Below are 14,600 nucleotides of genomic sequence, written 5' to 3'. Positions count from 1 at the left end.
AAACAGTGACTGATTTCCAGCCCTCCCCACTTTGCTAAAGGTGCTTCCTCCTATCTGCGCTTCCCGTCGATAAAGGGGCAGCCCTTCTTCCCCCCCCCCCCCCTTTTACTCCTTTAGCTGTTTTTTTCTATGTACAGACTAGCGCGCAGCAGCAGCAGCAGCGGGAGAGAAAGGAGTCGGCCAGCTGTCAAGCCATGAACTTCGCACATCCTGCTCCCTCTTTACTCTCCGGGAGCCTCTCTCTCGCGGCCCCGCCCCGCCCCCTCTGCTGGCTATAAATCCCCCGCTCCCTGCCCCCCGCCCTCACAGCAGGCGGCTCCTGGCAGCATGGAGAACAACGGCTTCAAGTACAGTCCCGCCGCTGCCCCCATGCCCTCGCCCCCCAGCTACCAGCTGGGAGAGGCGCCCGGCGGGGCGCCCTCCTCCGTCATCACAATAACCACTTGCAGCCCCCAGCCCCGGGACCACGTCCTCTGGTCGGTCTTCAACACCATCTACATGAACTTCTGCTGCCTGGGCTTCATCGCGCTGGTCTTCTCCATCAAGGTGAGGCGCGCTCCCCGCTGATTACGCTGCTTTTAGCGTGCGCTGGAGCTGGTGAGAACGAGTTGGGACGAGGGCTCTAGCAACATTGCTTTGGGCTCCCCCCCCCCCAGCTGGCTCTGCAGAGGTAGCTCCTGGGTTTTTGCATCGTTAAAACTCCCCTGCCGGGCAACTCTGTTATAGAGCGGGTGTGCGCTGTTAGCCTTCTCGCCAGAAGCAAAACGAGCTAGCCCAGACCCTGGAGAGAGGCGATCTGTCTGTGCATACAGCTGGACCTGGCGAGCTGGTGTCGCGCCTACCCCTCTCTTCCCCCGTAGCACTAGGTTAAAGTTACAGAAAATCGCGCTAAGGGAGTCTGTGCGCGCGTATCTGGCTCCCGCACCCTTCTCTTCCCCGCCCCGCATTGTACGCCACTCTAGTGAGCTGCTTGGTGCTCGCTTTAACTGCAAATTAATGTCTTCCTTTGGAGACGGATGGCTACGAGCCAAACGAGAGACCAATAGTAGTGAGAGTGACTTAAGCAACGTTGCCCTGCATTCAGGTCCGCTTTGCTCTATTGATATGGAGGTCTCTCCACCTCATTCGTGCAAATTGGTGGCTCTTTCACTTTGGATTTTTTTGCTTCCAGACTGGTTCTCCAGGTGCCATTGTTTACTTTCCCTAATGGAGGCACCGGCCTTGCACTGTAACTCTTAGTGGGGTTTTAACCCCAAGGGCACCAAACCTATTTTCTCTGGGGCTCTCCTGCTAGCTGTTCACTCCCAGGTGCAAACTCTGAGCCAGGGTGACCTCTCTCTATGGGGATGGGGGGGGGGGGGGCAGCTCTGGCTTATGGCCCAGACAGTGGCAGGTTGTTCCCTGTGTGTTGATAGCATCTCTCCCCCTTGGGCTACTGCAGCAGGGACAAACCAGGCAGGACAAGGCGCTGGGTCTTAAACTATAATTTACTGATTCCTTACAAGTCTAAATTAACAGCCATTTTAGCAGTAAATATGAAGTTACAGACTAATTTGGTACAGACATGGGTGTTCCCACTGGATCCTGTACATCAGCAATCTGAGCAGAGCTTCCCATAGTGATATAAAAGTGCACAACACCTCTCCCAGAAACCTACCAGGCTTAAAGGGGTCCCCTTCTAACACGCAGGCTGATACAGAGCAGTGCGCGCGGCCGAGCCCACCATTTAGCCCCAGTTTGGCAGCGCGTCTTAGAAGTGCTATTACTAGGGATGTGCATTCGTTTGCAACAAAATAGGAAATATCTTTATTTCCTATTTCGGGGAGGGGACTGATGAAATGATAGGAAAACCTACAAAATTTTGTGTGGCATTCTTATCTGTCTTTGGGGGGGGGGAGAAAGGGCACATTAAAAAAACCCAAACCCAACCCTTCAAATTAATTGCAACACCCCCCCCCCCCCCCAAAAAAAAAAAAACTTGCAGAAAGTCCCTGGTGGTCCAGCGGGGTTCCGGGAGCAATCTCCCTCTCTCGGGCCATCAGCTGCTACTAATCAAAATGGTGCCATGGTCCTTTGCCCTTACCATGTGACAGGGGCTACCTGTGCCATTGGTCGGTCCCTGTCACATGATAGTAATGGGTGGCCCGTGCCATTTTTTAAGATGGTGATGGCCGTCCATTGCTCCTACCATGTGACAGAGGCCAGCAAATGGCATCAGTAGCCCCTGTCACATGGAAAGGGCAAAGGACCACCAGCACCATTTTGATTAGTGGCAGCTGACGGCCTGAGAGCGGGAGATAGCTCACGAGACCCCCGCTGGGCCACCAGGGACTTTTTTGGCAAGTTTGGGGGGGGGGGTCGGGAGGGTTGTAAATTGAATTTGAAGGGTTGGGGTGGGTCTGTTTTGTTTTGGGGCAGTTGAAAAATATCGGCCCAAACCATGGGAAATGGAAATTTCCTGTGGCAGGCCCAACTGCAAGGGTAATAGTGTGTGTGGAAAACATGCAGCCAATCTCCCCCCCCCCCCCCCCCCCGAAACTAATAGTGCTCATAACATGCAAATGCATGCTGATGAGCCTATTAGTTATTCCCCTGGAATACTGAAAGTAAAATATGCGGCCAAGCCACCCATTTTATTCTCAGAAATTAACACCTGCCCTTGATCTGAGCAACCCAGCAAACGGGAACCAGAGGCTGCACTAGCAGGGAGGGAAAGGCGGCAGCTCTGCTACTCACGGGGCAGGTCGGCCATGGGGAAGGAGAGAGGAAGGAGCCCATGGGCAGTGCACCAACTGGCTCTGATCAAAAAATCGCCCCTCTGCCAGTGATCTGATTGGCTGTGGCGCCCTGCCCCTTTCTGTCTGCTTGCCCCTCATTTGCTGACGGAGCTCTCCAGCTTCAGCTGTAGGTGAGCCTGGCTCACCCAGTGGCATGGTGGGGAGTCCTGGCTGTCAGCGGTCGACAACCAATGCTCAATTTTACTGGCGTCTGTCAACCCGCTGACAGACGCCAGACGCTAATAAGGAGGCGCTAGGGATGCGCTATTGTCCCCAGCGCCTCCTTTTTAGCATGTGGCCTCGATTAAATAGAGAATCTCGTTCCCAGGAGAGAGTGCCTGGGCGCGTTGAGGGAAGCGGGCGCTCAACACGAACACCTGCTCTCCCGTGATTTTTGCAGTATCGGCCTGGCAGAAATGGAAGTCCTACCTGAGTCTCTCAGTTCATTCCTGAACACCCAGCCCTGTGTCCTGGTGCCACATGGGTGGAGATCTGGATGGAACTCTCCTTAGTTATCTAAATGGTGATGCCTCATGTTGAAAAGCTGTCAGACTGAGAACCACCTATACCAGCCTGGTCCCAGTGAGAAGGGGTGGTTGAAAACCTCTTTACAATGAGACATGCTTCCTTAAAAAACAAAACAAAAAAACTGTCAAAGGTGCTTGCCACATTCGTGGGGTGAATGGGCTCACTGATCTTCAGCCCCTGTTCTCTGTCTGCCCAGCAAGGGTGACCTTCCCCAGAGGAGCAAGGTTTAAACACAGTCCCTGCCTAAAATAAGCTTCTTCTGGCCATCAAACATCTCTCGCTGCTAAGCCTGTCACAGGTACTTGCCACATTCGTGGGGTGAATGGGCTCACTGATCTTCAGCCCCTGTTCTCTGTCTGCCCAGCAAGGGTGACCATCCCCAGAGGAGCAAGGTTTAAACACAGTCCCTGCCTAAAATAAGCTTCTTCTGGCCATCAAAGATCTCTCGCTGCTAAGCCTGTCGCAGGTACTTGCCACATTCGTGGGGTGAATGGGGCTCTCTGGTCTTCGGCCCTGGAACAGGAGTCTTACAGGGGTTCCGGCAAAATGTTTTACTTAGCGCAACTAAGAACAGAGACCCTCTGGCAGGGAGTGCACATAGTCGCTCCTCTTCAAAAAGCAGAGGCCTCACCAGGAGAGAGAAACCAGACACCTGTAATGCTGTCTGACCTGAAGTAACCACTCCCCTAATGAAAAATGGCAGGGTTAAATAGGGTTGAGGCATCCAACTACAACCCTCCAGGTGGGGGGATGGATGGCTCATTGATGGTATTGAAATATCTAGCCTGAAACCTGGAGGGTCCGGCCACCATGCTAGCACAAAGATCAAAAATTTGAACTAACAGACTGACTATTGTGAAGCACCTGAGCATGCCTTTCCAAGAAATGGACAGGGTGGGTACAGCACTTCTTACAACTCTCTGCCTTGGAGGCTGAAGGAGAAAGCTGCTGCTCCTTGCTTGAGCTCCCAGGAGGAACATCAGAAACTGCCATGATGAGTTAGACCAAGGGTCTGTCCAAGCCCAGCATCCTGTTTACAACAGAGGACAAACCTGGCAAGTATCCAAACACGAAGAAGATCCCATGCTACTGATGCCAGTAATAGCAGTGGCTATTCCTTAAGTAGACTTGATTGATAGCACGTAATGGACTTCTCCAAGAACTTATCCAAACCTCTTTTTAAACCCAGCTGCACTAACCACATTCTCGGGCAACAAATTTCAGAGCTTAATTGTGTGGAGTGAGAATTTTCTCCAATTAGTCTTAAATGTGCTACTTGCTAACTTCATGGAGTGTCCCCTAGTCCTATTATCAGAAAGTGTAAATAACAGATTCAAATCTACTGGTTCAAGACCTCAAGATTTTAAACACCTCTATCATATCCCCCCCTCAGCCATCTCTTCTCGAAGCTGAACAATCCAAACCTCTTTAGTCTTTCCTCATAGGGGAGCTGTTACATCCTCTTTATCATTTTGGTAGCCCTTCTCTGTACCTTCTCTATCACAACTATATCCTTTTTGAGATGCGGCGACCAGAATTGTACACAATATTCAAGGTGCGGTCTCACCATGGAGCAATATAGAGGCATTATGACCTTTTCCGTTCTATTAACCATTCCCTTCCTAATTCCTAACATTTTGTTTGCTTTTTTGACTGCCGCAGCACACTGAGCCGGGAAGTGTGAACTAAACATCTAATCCACAAATCTTCAGCCATCTGAAAATCAACCTTCTAGTAATGGGGAGTGGGGAATTTTTTTAAAGTCCTATGTTTAACTTTTGGATGTTATTTCCAAACTGTAGACACAAATGGCTTTTTTTTGTGTCTGGGAGCTGTTTTTCATTAATACTGCTACTACTTAACACTTCTATAGCGCTACACAACATACGTGGTGCTGTACAAAGACAGTCCCTGCTCAGTAGAGCTTACAATCTAATAAAACATACGGGACAAGAGCCTTGGGGTATTTCATAAAGTAAGAAAATAGTTAAAGAAAAAGTTAATGACTAAAAGCAGACAATTGGGCATAAGATTTAAAAGTGATATGGCTGCTATTAATGACTTTATATTTCCTGATATTATTTTGAGGAATGTGGTTTTCCCATTGTACTGCATACAGTTTAGCTTGGGTGTTCCCTCTGCATGTTTCTATTTTTGCTGTATGATCTCTTTATTCTGTATTTGAGGGTCTGTTTTGCACATCTGACAGATGACTCTTTCTGCTAACATGTATATAGTTCTGTGTAGGGATCTAGATCTGCCTTGTTCTGTTTTTCCTAATAGGAGGTGTATTGGGGTCTGGTGTGATTTGTACATACTTAAGATTTTTTCCTTTTTTGCCTGCTAGACCTGTCCTGGTTGGATCTGGCCCCAGGCCTAATCCTAGCCCACTTGCTGCTTGGTTTTTCTGCAGGGAAGGCGGTGGCTGTGGTTGTCCCGAGGGCACCTGTTTCACTGACTCAGCTGCTCCAGCCCCTGCTCTTGGGGAATCTTCTGGGGGTTCTCTAGGGGAGGACAGGCCTGTTTCTGTATCACAGGCTAGTCAGATGGGACCTGCTGCTGTGGGTAGCATCCTGCTCCTGCAGGAGAGAATCCTCTGACCTGCGGCACTTATCTTCCACCTCCTGCCTGCCTTGAGTCAGCATAGTCACAATATAGGCCTTCCCTCCCCTGCCCACAGTGTTCCTGGTACTTACCCCCAACTGGGGATCAAATGGATGCTGAGTGCCCATTGCAATAGCATCTTAGTTACACCTCATGCATTTGAGTGCTATGGATGCACAATTCTCCCCTAGTGCATTTTTTTTTTTTTTTTGCAGCCCCATATTTATAATCAGCATCAGGTGCCCAGATGATTTATTTATTTATTTAGCAGTTTTCTATACCGACCTTCATAGTAGATAACCATATCAGATCGGTTTACATTTTAACAAAGGGTAAAACTGAGGTAACAATTCTGGTAAATAATAGATAACAAAGGAATAAGTCAAAGTTACAATCAACAAGGTATGGAAAACTTGGAGGCTTAAAGACAAGCTGGAAGGAAGATAGAGGCAGGTAGAATAAATATAACATGATACGAATAATTTAACGGGTTAGAGCATATGCTTTAACCAGGAAATGCCAGTGTCCATTGTTCAGGAGGAAGTGTGTCAAGGTCCTTGTAAGAAGTGAGGCTCAAACTAGTGATTATCCGGTGGATCTGGGAAGGCTTGGTGAAAGAGCCACGTCTTTAGTCTTTTTCTGAAGGTTAAGAGGCAGGGTTCCAATCTGAGATTTGCTGGGATATTGTTCCAGATAGCTGGGCCTGCAATTGAAAAAGCTCTGTCTTTGGTCGTAGAGAGGCGAGTGGCTTTAGTAGGGGGAAATTTCAGAGTGCCTTTGTGGATATCTCTCGTTGGTCTGTTAGAGGAGTGGAGTTTGAAAGGGATATCCAGGTCGAGTTGGAGTTGCTGATGGATGGTTTTGTGTATTAGGGTAATAGATTTGTACAGGATTCTGAAATTTACTGGTAACCAATGTAGGTTTCTGAGGACGGGGGAGATGTGTTCACCGCGGCTGGTGTTGGTCAGCAGTCTCGCTGCCGCATTTTGTAACATCTGCAGTGGTTTGGTGGTAGATTTAGGGAGGCCTAGAAAGAGGGCACTGCAGTAATCTATTTTGGCGAACAGAAGAGCCTGGAGGACTGTCCTGAAGTCTTGGAAAAATAAGAGTGGTCTCAGTCGTTTCAAAACCTGTAGTCTGAAGAAACTGTCTTTGGTAGTTGTGTTGACCATTTTTTTAAGGTTTAGACGATTGTCTATTATTACCCCAAGGTCTCTAACGTGCGTACAGGTGATGTGAGCATTGTGCGGTGAAGGTGGAGGAAGATTGTTTTCATTTGAAGAGATGAAGAGAAGTTCCGTCTTTGAGGCGTTGAGGACCAAGTTTAAGCTGTTGAGTAGATTAGTAATGGATAGAAGACAGTTATTCCAGTAGGTGAGAGCTTTTGAGATGGATTCTGATATTGGGATTAGAATCTGTACATCATCTGCGTACAGATAGTGAATTAGGTTGAGGTCTGTCAGTAGTTGGCAGAGGGGGAGGAGGTATATATTAAAGAGGGTTGGAGATAAGGAGGATCCTTGTGGTACGCCAAGGGAAGATTTTGTTAGAGGTGACTCCTTGTTATTGATTTTGACTTTAAAAGTCCTATTGCTGAGAAAGGACCTGAACCAGTTGTGGGCTGATCCGGAGATGCCGATATCCTCAAGGCGATCCAGGAGGATGGTGTGGTTGACTGTGTCAAATGCCGCCGAAATGTCTAACAGAACTAATAAGAAGGAATGTCCTTTGTCTAATCCCATTATAATATGGTCTGTAAGCGAAATGAGGAGGGTCTCCGTGTTGCGTGATTTCCGGAAGCCATATTGCGAGGGGTATAGGATCTTATGGTCCTCTAGATATTCTGAAAGCTGGGTGTTTACCAGTTTCTCTAAGTTTGGCAACGAATGGTAGATTGGAGATGGGTCTAAAGTTGGCTAGTACATTAGGGTCTAGATTGTGTTTCTTGAGGAAGGGCTTAAGAGAAGCAGTTTTTAGGCTGTCTGGGTAGCTTCCTTGAGTTAGAAGGCTGTTAATAATATTTGTTAGAGGTCCTGAGATCGTGTCTGGAATAAGCAGCAGGAGTCTTGATGGGATATTATCAGCCGGATGACTAGATGGTTTCTGTCTTTTTAGAATGGATTCAATCTCTTTGGTGGAGATTAATTCGAAGCTGTCCAACCTAGGTTTAGCGAACAAATTGAAATTCTCATCTGATTTGAGAGGTGTTGTATTAGGAGGAAGGAGGGCGAGAGTATTTAGGATCTTCAGTTGAAAAAATGAGGCGAGTTCATTAGCCTTGGATAGAGCTTGTTCGTCTGGAATAGGTGGCGGGGTTGATTTAGTTATTTGTGTTACGTAAGCAAATAGGGCCTGGGCGTCATACTGGTAGTGGTGTATTTTGTTGGCGTAATATTCCTTTTTTTTTTGTAGTATGCAGGTCCTATAGCGATGTAAGAAACCCTTGTATGCTGAAAGGGTAGTTGAGTTGGGGGTTTTTCACCATCTATTTTCTTTATGGCGTAAGTCCTGTTTCATCTGTTTTAGTTCGGTGCTGAACCAAGGTTGATTTCCCCCTTTTTTTTGGATTGATTGTTTTGGAGGTTATTGGGCACCATTTGTTTGCGACTGCTTCAGTAATTGTTTGCCAGGAAGATAGGGCTGAGTCGGGATTAGACAGGTCCAGGTTGGAGAGTTCCTTGGAGAGCTGCTCGCTGAGTATATCAGATGGACATGATTTCCTGAATTGAATGGTGGAAAGGTGCGGAGAGGTGCGAGTCTGTTTGTATGTGGAGAAGGATGATTCTATCAAGAAATGATCTGACCAAGGGATTGGGGTACATGTGGGATCAACCGTGCATGTGAATTTAGAGTTAATGAATATTAAATCCAGGATGTGACCAGCTTTGTGTGTGGGGCTGTTGATAGTCTGAGAGAATCCCATAGCAGTGAGGGTGGTGAGGAAGGCTTCGCAGTTCGCAGATCGCGGTATAGCATCTGTATGGAGGTTGAAATCACCCATAATCATAGTTGGTAGGTCTAAGTTAATATGTTTTGCTATGGATTCTATGAGGGGTGAGGGGTCGGTTTCTAAAACTCCAGGAGGAGCGTAGACTAACAGAATTTGTATAAGTTTTGACTTGACTAATCCTAGTTCCAATTTGGATTCAGTCTTGATGGTGTGAGCGGTCAGTCTGAGTTCTTTCTTGGAGGCTAGAAGAAGTCCGCCTCCTCTTTTTTTGTGTCTATGGAAGGTGAAGATGTCATATGACTGGATAGGTAGTTGGTTGGTTAAGGCAATGTCCGAGTTTTTTAACCAGGTTTCTGTGATGGCACAGATGTCTGGGTTGGAGTCCAGGAGGTAATCATTGAGGATGTGTGTCTTTTTAGTTAAAGATTGTGCATTGAGGAGTGTTACTGAGAGTAGCGTGAGGCCTAGAAGTTGGTTCAAAGGAGACGTCATGATTGGAATAATTCTTTTTTGTAAGACGTTTGTGGAGTTAGGTAAGGAGATTCTCCTCTGGTTGTAGATGATTGGGATGTTGTGTGTGAACATGATGAATGAGGTTCTGGAAGAGGTTTAGTCTGAGCAATATTTGATTGTGACTGGATACAACTGGTGAGAAGTCTGTATGAAGAAGAGATGTCTGTGGACGGATGAAAGAAGGTGTTTGTCTGAATGAAGGGCGGTTTGGATGATTGTTGAAAGGAAGTCTATAAGCTTATTGGATTGATTGGAGGAGTGCTCAGTCCTCCTTAGGTGTGGGTGGTTGTTTGATCAAGTGGTGGTAGAGCTCCACTTCTGGAGGTCACTAAGTTTGAGTGCTGAAGTTGAGTGCTGGGGTGAAATGCTGGGGCGAATCTTGGTTGAGAGCTGATGTTGAGTGCTGAGATTGGTATGAATGTTTAATGCTTGCTGGAGAGGCTGGGTGAATGCTGGACGCTTGTTGGAGAGCTTGCTGGGGAGGTGGACTTTTATTCTATACTTCTGAAACGGTTAATCGGAATCTTTGCTGGCTGTTGCCTTTGAAGATATCGGTTGTTCCATGGGTAAGGCTCTGGGCCTCCTGGGGGCTCTACGAAGGGGCGAGACAAAGGGGCAGGCCCCTTTGTCGCGCTCCTTCGACACGCGACGCTCGGCGCGCGGCGCCTAGCAGGGTATGATTTAAATCCCTGCCGGGCTCTCTCTGGTTGGCTGCCTTCTGTTTTGGGGCGGGCCTAGGCGCGTGCAAGTTAATCTATCATTACTCCGCCTTCAGTTTCCACTTTTTTATAAACCTCTGAGTAACCCACTTTTAGCAACAGATCCTCCTGTCAACCACCAAAAGCACTACACTTCCTGAAATTATTGCTGGTTATTCCACTTTTAGGCTTTTTTACATAGTGATGGCTAGTCAGCCCTATATTGTATGGTGGCATGCTTTTTGGGTATGGGGGAGGGGGACTTCAAGTCACTGCCTGTCTGTTGCTCCCTCTGCTTAGCCAGAGTTAAGCACTGGCAGGCTGGTATAGTAAAATGCAGGTTAAAACATGCATTGATTTTCAGCATGAACTTTCATTTGCTTGCATGTTAAAGCACATTAATTTGGAATGCAGTAGGCAAATGGCATGCAAATGGAACAGGAGTTAACAAAACAAAAAATGCACTAAACCAAAAAACAATGTAGAAACATTAAAGCCAGGCAGTGTTGGAAAGTGTGACCAGAAGCAAGGCCCAGTAAAGTTACTCTTGGGGGAATTCTGTGCACAAAAATGTAAAATTCTGCATATTTTATTGGTCAAAATAACACTATAAATCAGTTTGACTAACTTTATATTTTAAATTAAGAAATCTTATAACTCAAAGATGCAGAGTTGTTTGTTTTTTTAATATTTAGAGCAGAATTTCCCTAGTTCACTGTAAATCTCTTCCACCCTCTCCCTACTCAGTTGGCCAGACCTTTCACTTTGCCCTCTCAGGCCTCAACTCCTCCACCCTACACTCTCCCCCCTCCCTTCTGCTCCATCTTCACTCCTCAGCCCTCCACTCCAAAAGTTTGACCTCCTCTCACACCAGTCTCACAAGCTCCCTCTTTATTGTGCACATATCCAAACACCCATACAGGCTCCCTCTCTCTCAAAATGTGCAATTTCTCCTCCCTTTCACACGTACATCCTTGTACACGGGTGCCCTCTTTCTCGAGGTTCAGCATTTAGATGAGCCACTGATGCAGCCATGGTTCTTGCTTGAGCCTTAATGGCATCTATAATCTGGATTCCTACTAGCAAATGCCTTATGGAATCCTAGCCAGTTAGACAAAGTACTTTTGGCAACTGCTATGCCCAGTAGGTTAGGATGACATGGCCTGATCTAATGATGTGGCTGAGTTCTCTTCTGTAGTAAGCCAAAGTTTTACAGTTCAAGAACAGTCTGATATAGCATATGATGGCAGAAAAAGAGTGGTAGCATGCTACAATATCTGTGTCTATTGGCTAGCTTGGGTCCCAAGGTCCGATGGGCCCTTTCCACTTTAATATCTCCAGCTGAAACGACGGCTGTGGTATCATCTTTGACTACAAAAAAAGCAGATATGTTTTCCACCACTGCAGTACAATCCTGAAAGTCCTCAGACTCTGGGACCCCTCAGATCCTAATATTACAGCGCCGACTACAATTTTCAAGGTCCTCTAGTTTTTCAGATAAGGAGCAGTGGGACTGTTGAAGCTGCAATTGTTCTCACTGCAGCGCATCCCAGCCTTCACCCTGCATGTCTAAATGGGTCTCTGCCTCTTCCACGCGGCGGCCCAACTCCGCCGTTTCTTCCTTCATTTCTGCCAGGAGCTCTGAAATCTCCCCAAATCAAATAAGCCTGATACTTCACTTTCAATGCACATCCAGCATAGCTCTCTCATTCAACGGCAGAGAATGAAGAAAAGATGATTTATATTCAGCATCAACCAACAAGGAATGAATTACATAGTCTGGGTAAATAAGCATGGGTGTAACTTGCTTGTTACAGTGGCTACTACCCCGAATCAATTAAGCCTGATACTTGACTTGGAATAAGTATCCAGCACAGCTCACTGCTTCAGCAACAGAGGGAATTAAGTAAAGAGGATTTTTATTCAAACAACCAACAATGGCTGAATTGCACATGCAGGGTAAACAAACGGAGTAGCTTGCTTATTATGGTGGTTACAACCCCAAACCAATTAGCTAGATACTTCACTTAGATGCAGCTCCAGCACTGCTGTCTGCATCGATGGTGGGGGTGGAAGGATATTGGAACCAAAAAGTTACCAATAAGGGCCCTGACCTCAGCGGTCAGAGTAACAGATTATGAAAACAAATAGGTGTGAAAGCTTGCTGGGCAGACTGGATGGGCCGTTTGGTCGTCTTCTGCTGTCATTTCTGTTTCTATGTATGATTTTAAATCTTGCCTCAGCTCCCCGAACCACCTTCTCATCTCCTTATGAATCGCCAGTAGATCATCCGCTGCAGATGGGTCATTGCTCTCTGCCTCCAATTCTGCGGGAGTGTCGGGTGCCGCCATCTTGGATTTCCCCAGGTCCGATCATCTTCACCGCAGGTGTATGAGAATTTGCACAGATCCAGAGATTTTTTTTCCTTGAGGTCATCCCCCACACTCTGAAGAACAGCACAGGTATCGTCGGGTCAGCTGAATAATGTGTTGGTTTCGTTTTATCGCGCTTTCAACCCAGGAGCTCGGGGAGCAGATCGGGGAAGCTGCTTACATGAGGAGTGATGTCACTTCCTCTAGGTTTTTTAGGTCTATCTTGAGTACTTCAATTTTCCATGGGGACAATGCACTGGATAACTAGGGATGAGCACTGAATTTGTCATTTTCATTCTGGGTTATCAAATTTTGTTAACATGGTTTGCGGGGTGTTTATTTCAGGGGAATTCAAAGTATGCATATCCCAAAATGCCAGGGCTCCTCGCCTAAAATACAAAAGGATTGGCAAATGCATTACATGCTTTTGCTGACTAGAACTTAATGATATATCACTCGTCTCTACATTAGCAAGTGTCCTGTTGCTTGCTTTTATGTTCTGACTTTTCCTTATCTTTGTTCACAGGCAAGAGATCGCAAACTTGTGGGAGATATGAATGGTGCCAGCAGCTATTCCTCTACTGCCAAGTACCTGAACATCACAGCCCCAGTGCTGAGTATCCTCTTCTGTCTCCTCTTCATCATCCTGATAACCACCGGAGTCATTGTATTTGCTATTCATATGCCGAAAGAGAATACCTACCCCTGGGGAAACAGGGGTGGAAAGTAACCTGGATGCTGAGCTCTTGACCAGATGTTGGTGTACTGGAATGACTTCCATGTCAATGGAGAGATCCCTGCTCTTGTATTTCCTAGAAAATAGTGAACCATTCTTAGTAGAGCTATGTTATCAGGCTTACCATCCAGTGCGTTCTGGGACTTTTGCTTTATTCTCCTAGCTGCTGACATTACTGTATTTAGTCTCTCTCATAGTGCATGCCCCATACAGAAATAGTAAGTCATGTTGCCTGTACAGTGCACCTATGTTAAAGTTAATTTCTTTTTTTTTTAAGGATAACTTTTTGTGATGTCTCCATATTACCACATTTATCAGACTATATTAGGCTGAGACATTGTCACTTCCCTTTGAAGAAGGCAATGAGATGTACACATGAGCTCTTCCTCCTTAATTACCATTCTTTAAGGAGTCTTCATTTTCGGTTGGTTTGGGTTTTTTGGTTTTTTTTGCATTACAAGGTCTGGTTTCTCTATTAGCATGACTGGGAGATCCAGCAATTCACACCAGATGTTCTGAAGTGTTTGTTTTTGGACCTGCATTTGATTACCAAAATATTTCTGACAACAGAGCCACTGAACACTATGTATCTCCTTTTCCATGTCTCTCTCCTGCTCCTCTAGTGGCTGCTAGAATTTTTTATATTTTTTATAGAAGCGTACGTTTTGTCTAATGCAGGTACAAACAGTCACAACAGAGCAAGTGGAAAAAGAGCTGATCCTGCATGAAGGACCATGGTGCCAGTGAGTAGCCTGGTGCTCTTCCATTCTGTCAGTGGGACAGGAGCTTAGAGAATCGGGCCCTTCATCCATTGATAGCATCTAACATCCGCTGACCTGGCTTACTGGTGTATGCCAGATCATTGGAGCCCTTTTGGTACCCCTTATCTGTGATGCTAGTGCAAATGCTTGGTAGCTGGCCCACATTTATGCAGTTTATAAAGAGAATTGCTTTATTTTTGTTTAAAATGTCTGGTCTTTTAGGGAAGGCTCATATTATACTTTTTGACTACTTTACATGATGTTGGGGGTTTGAGTTTAAATAAATGTTGCTAACTCTAGCTCTGATTTCTTGCTAATAAATACAACTTTTGTAAAGGCTTAGCATAATTGTAAAACTATTAGTGAAAACTGCTCAGTGTTGATCACGTTGTCTGATTCATAGCAGATAAATTGTTGCTGCATCTCAAAGATATAGTTGCAATGGAGAAGGTACAGAGAAGGGCAACCAAAATGATATAGGGAAGCTGTTCCATTCCCCTTTGAGGAAAGACTAAAGAGGTTAGGACTTTTCAGCTTGGAGAAGAGACAGCTGAGGGGGGATATAATAGAGGTGATTAAAATCATGAGAGGTCTAGAACGGGTAGATGTGAATCTGTTATTTATGTTTTTGGATAATAGACTAGGGGACATTCCATGAAGT

The 14,600-nt window shown here is 46.2% G+C and overlaps 1 protein-coding gene across 1 annotated transcript; it reads left to right on the top strand.

Moving 5' to 3' along the window:
• The first annotated feature begins 287 nt into the window (after positions 1 to 287).
• Positions 288 to 14,281, top strand: LOC115079328 (interferon-induced transmembrane protein 1-like). The gene is made up of 2 exons (XM_029582794.1): positions 288 to 546; positions 12,969 to 14,281. The coding sequence occupies exons 1-2, from the start codon at positions 328 to 330 to the stop codon at positions 13,170 to 13,172; spliced, it is 423 nt and encodes a 140-aa protein (XP_029438654.1). The 5' UTR covers positions 288 to 327; the 3' UTR covers positions 13,173 to 14,281.
• The last annotated feature ends 319 nt before the right edge of the window (positions 14,282 to 14,600 follow it).

Source organism: Rhinatrema bivittatum, chromosome 17 (assembly GCF_901001135.1).
Source record: "Rhinatrema bivittatum chromosome 17, aRhiBiv1.1, whole genome shotgun sequence".
Taxonomy (NCBI): Eukaryota; Metazoa; Chordata; class Amphibia; order Gymnophiona; family Rhinatrematidae; genus Rhinatrema; species Rhinatrema bivittatum.
The sequence above is the reverse complement of the archived record's forward strand: the minus strand, read 5'-3'. Positions and strand labels throughout refer to the sequence as shown.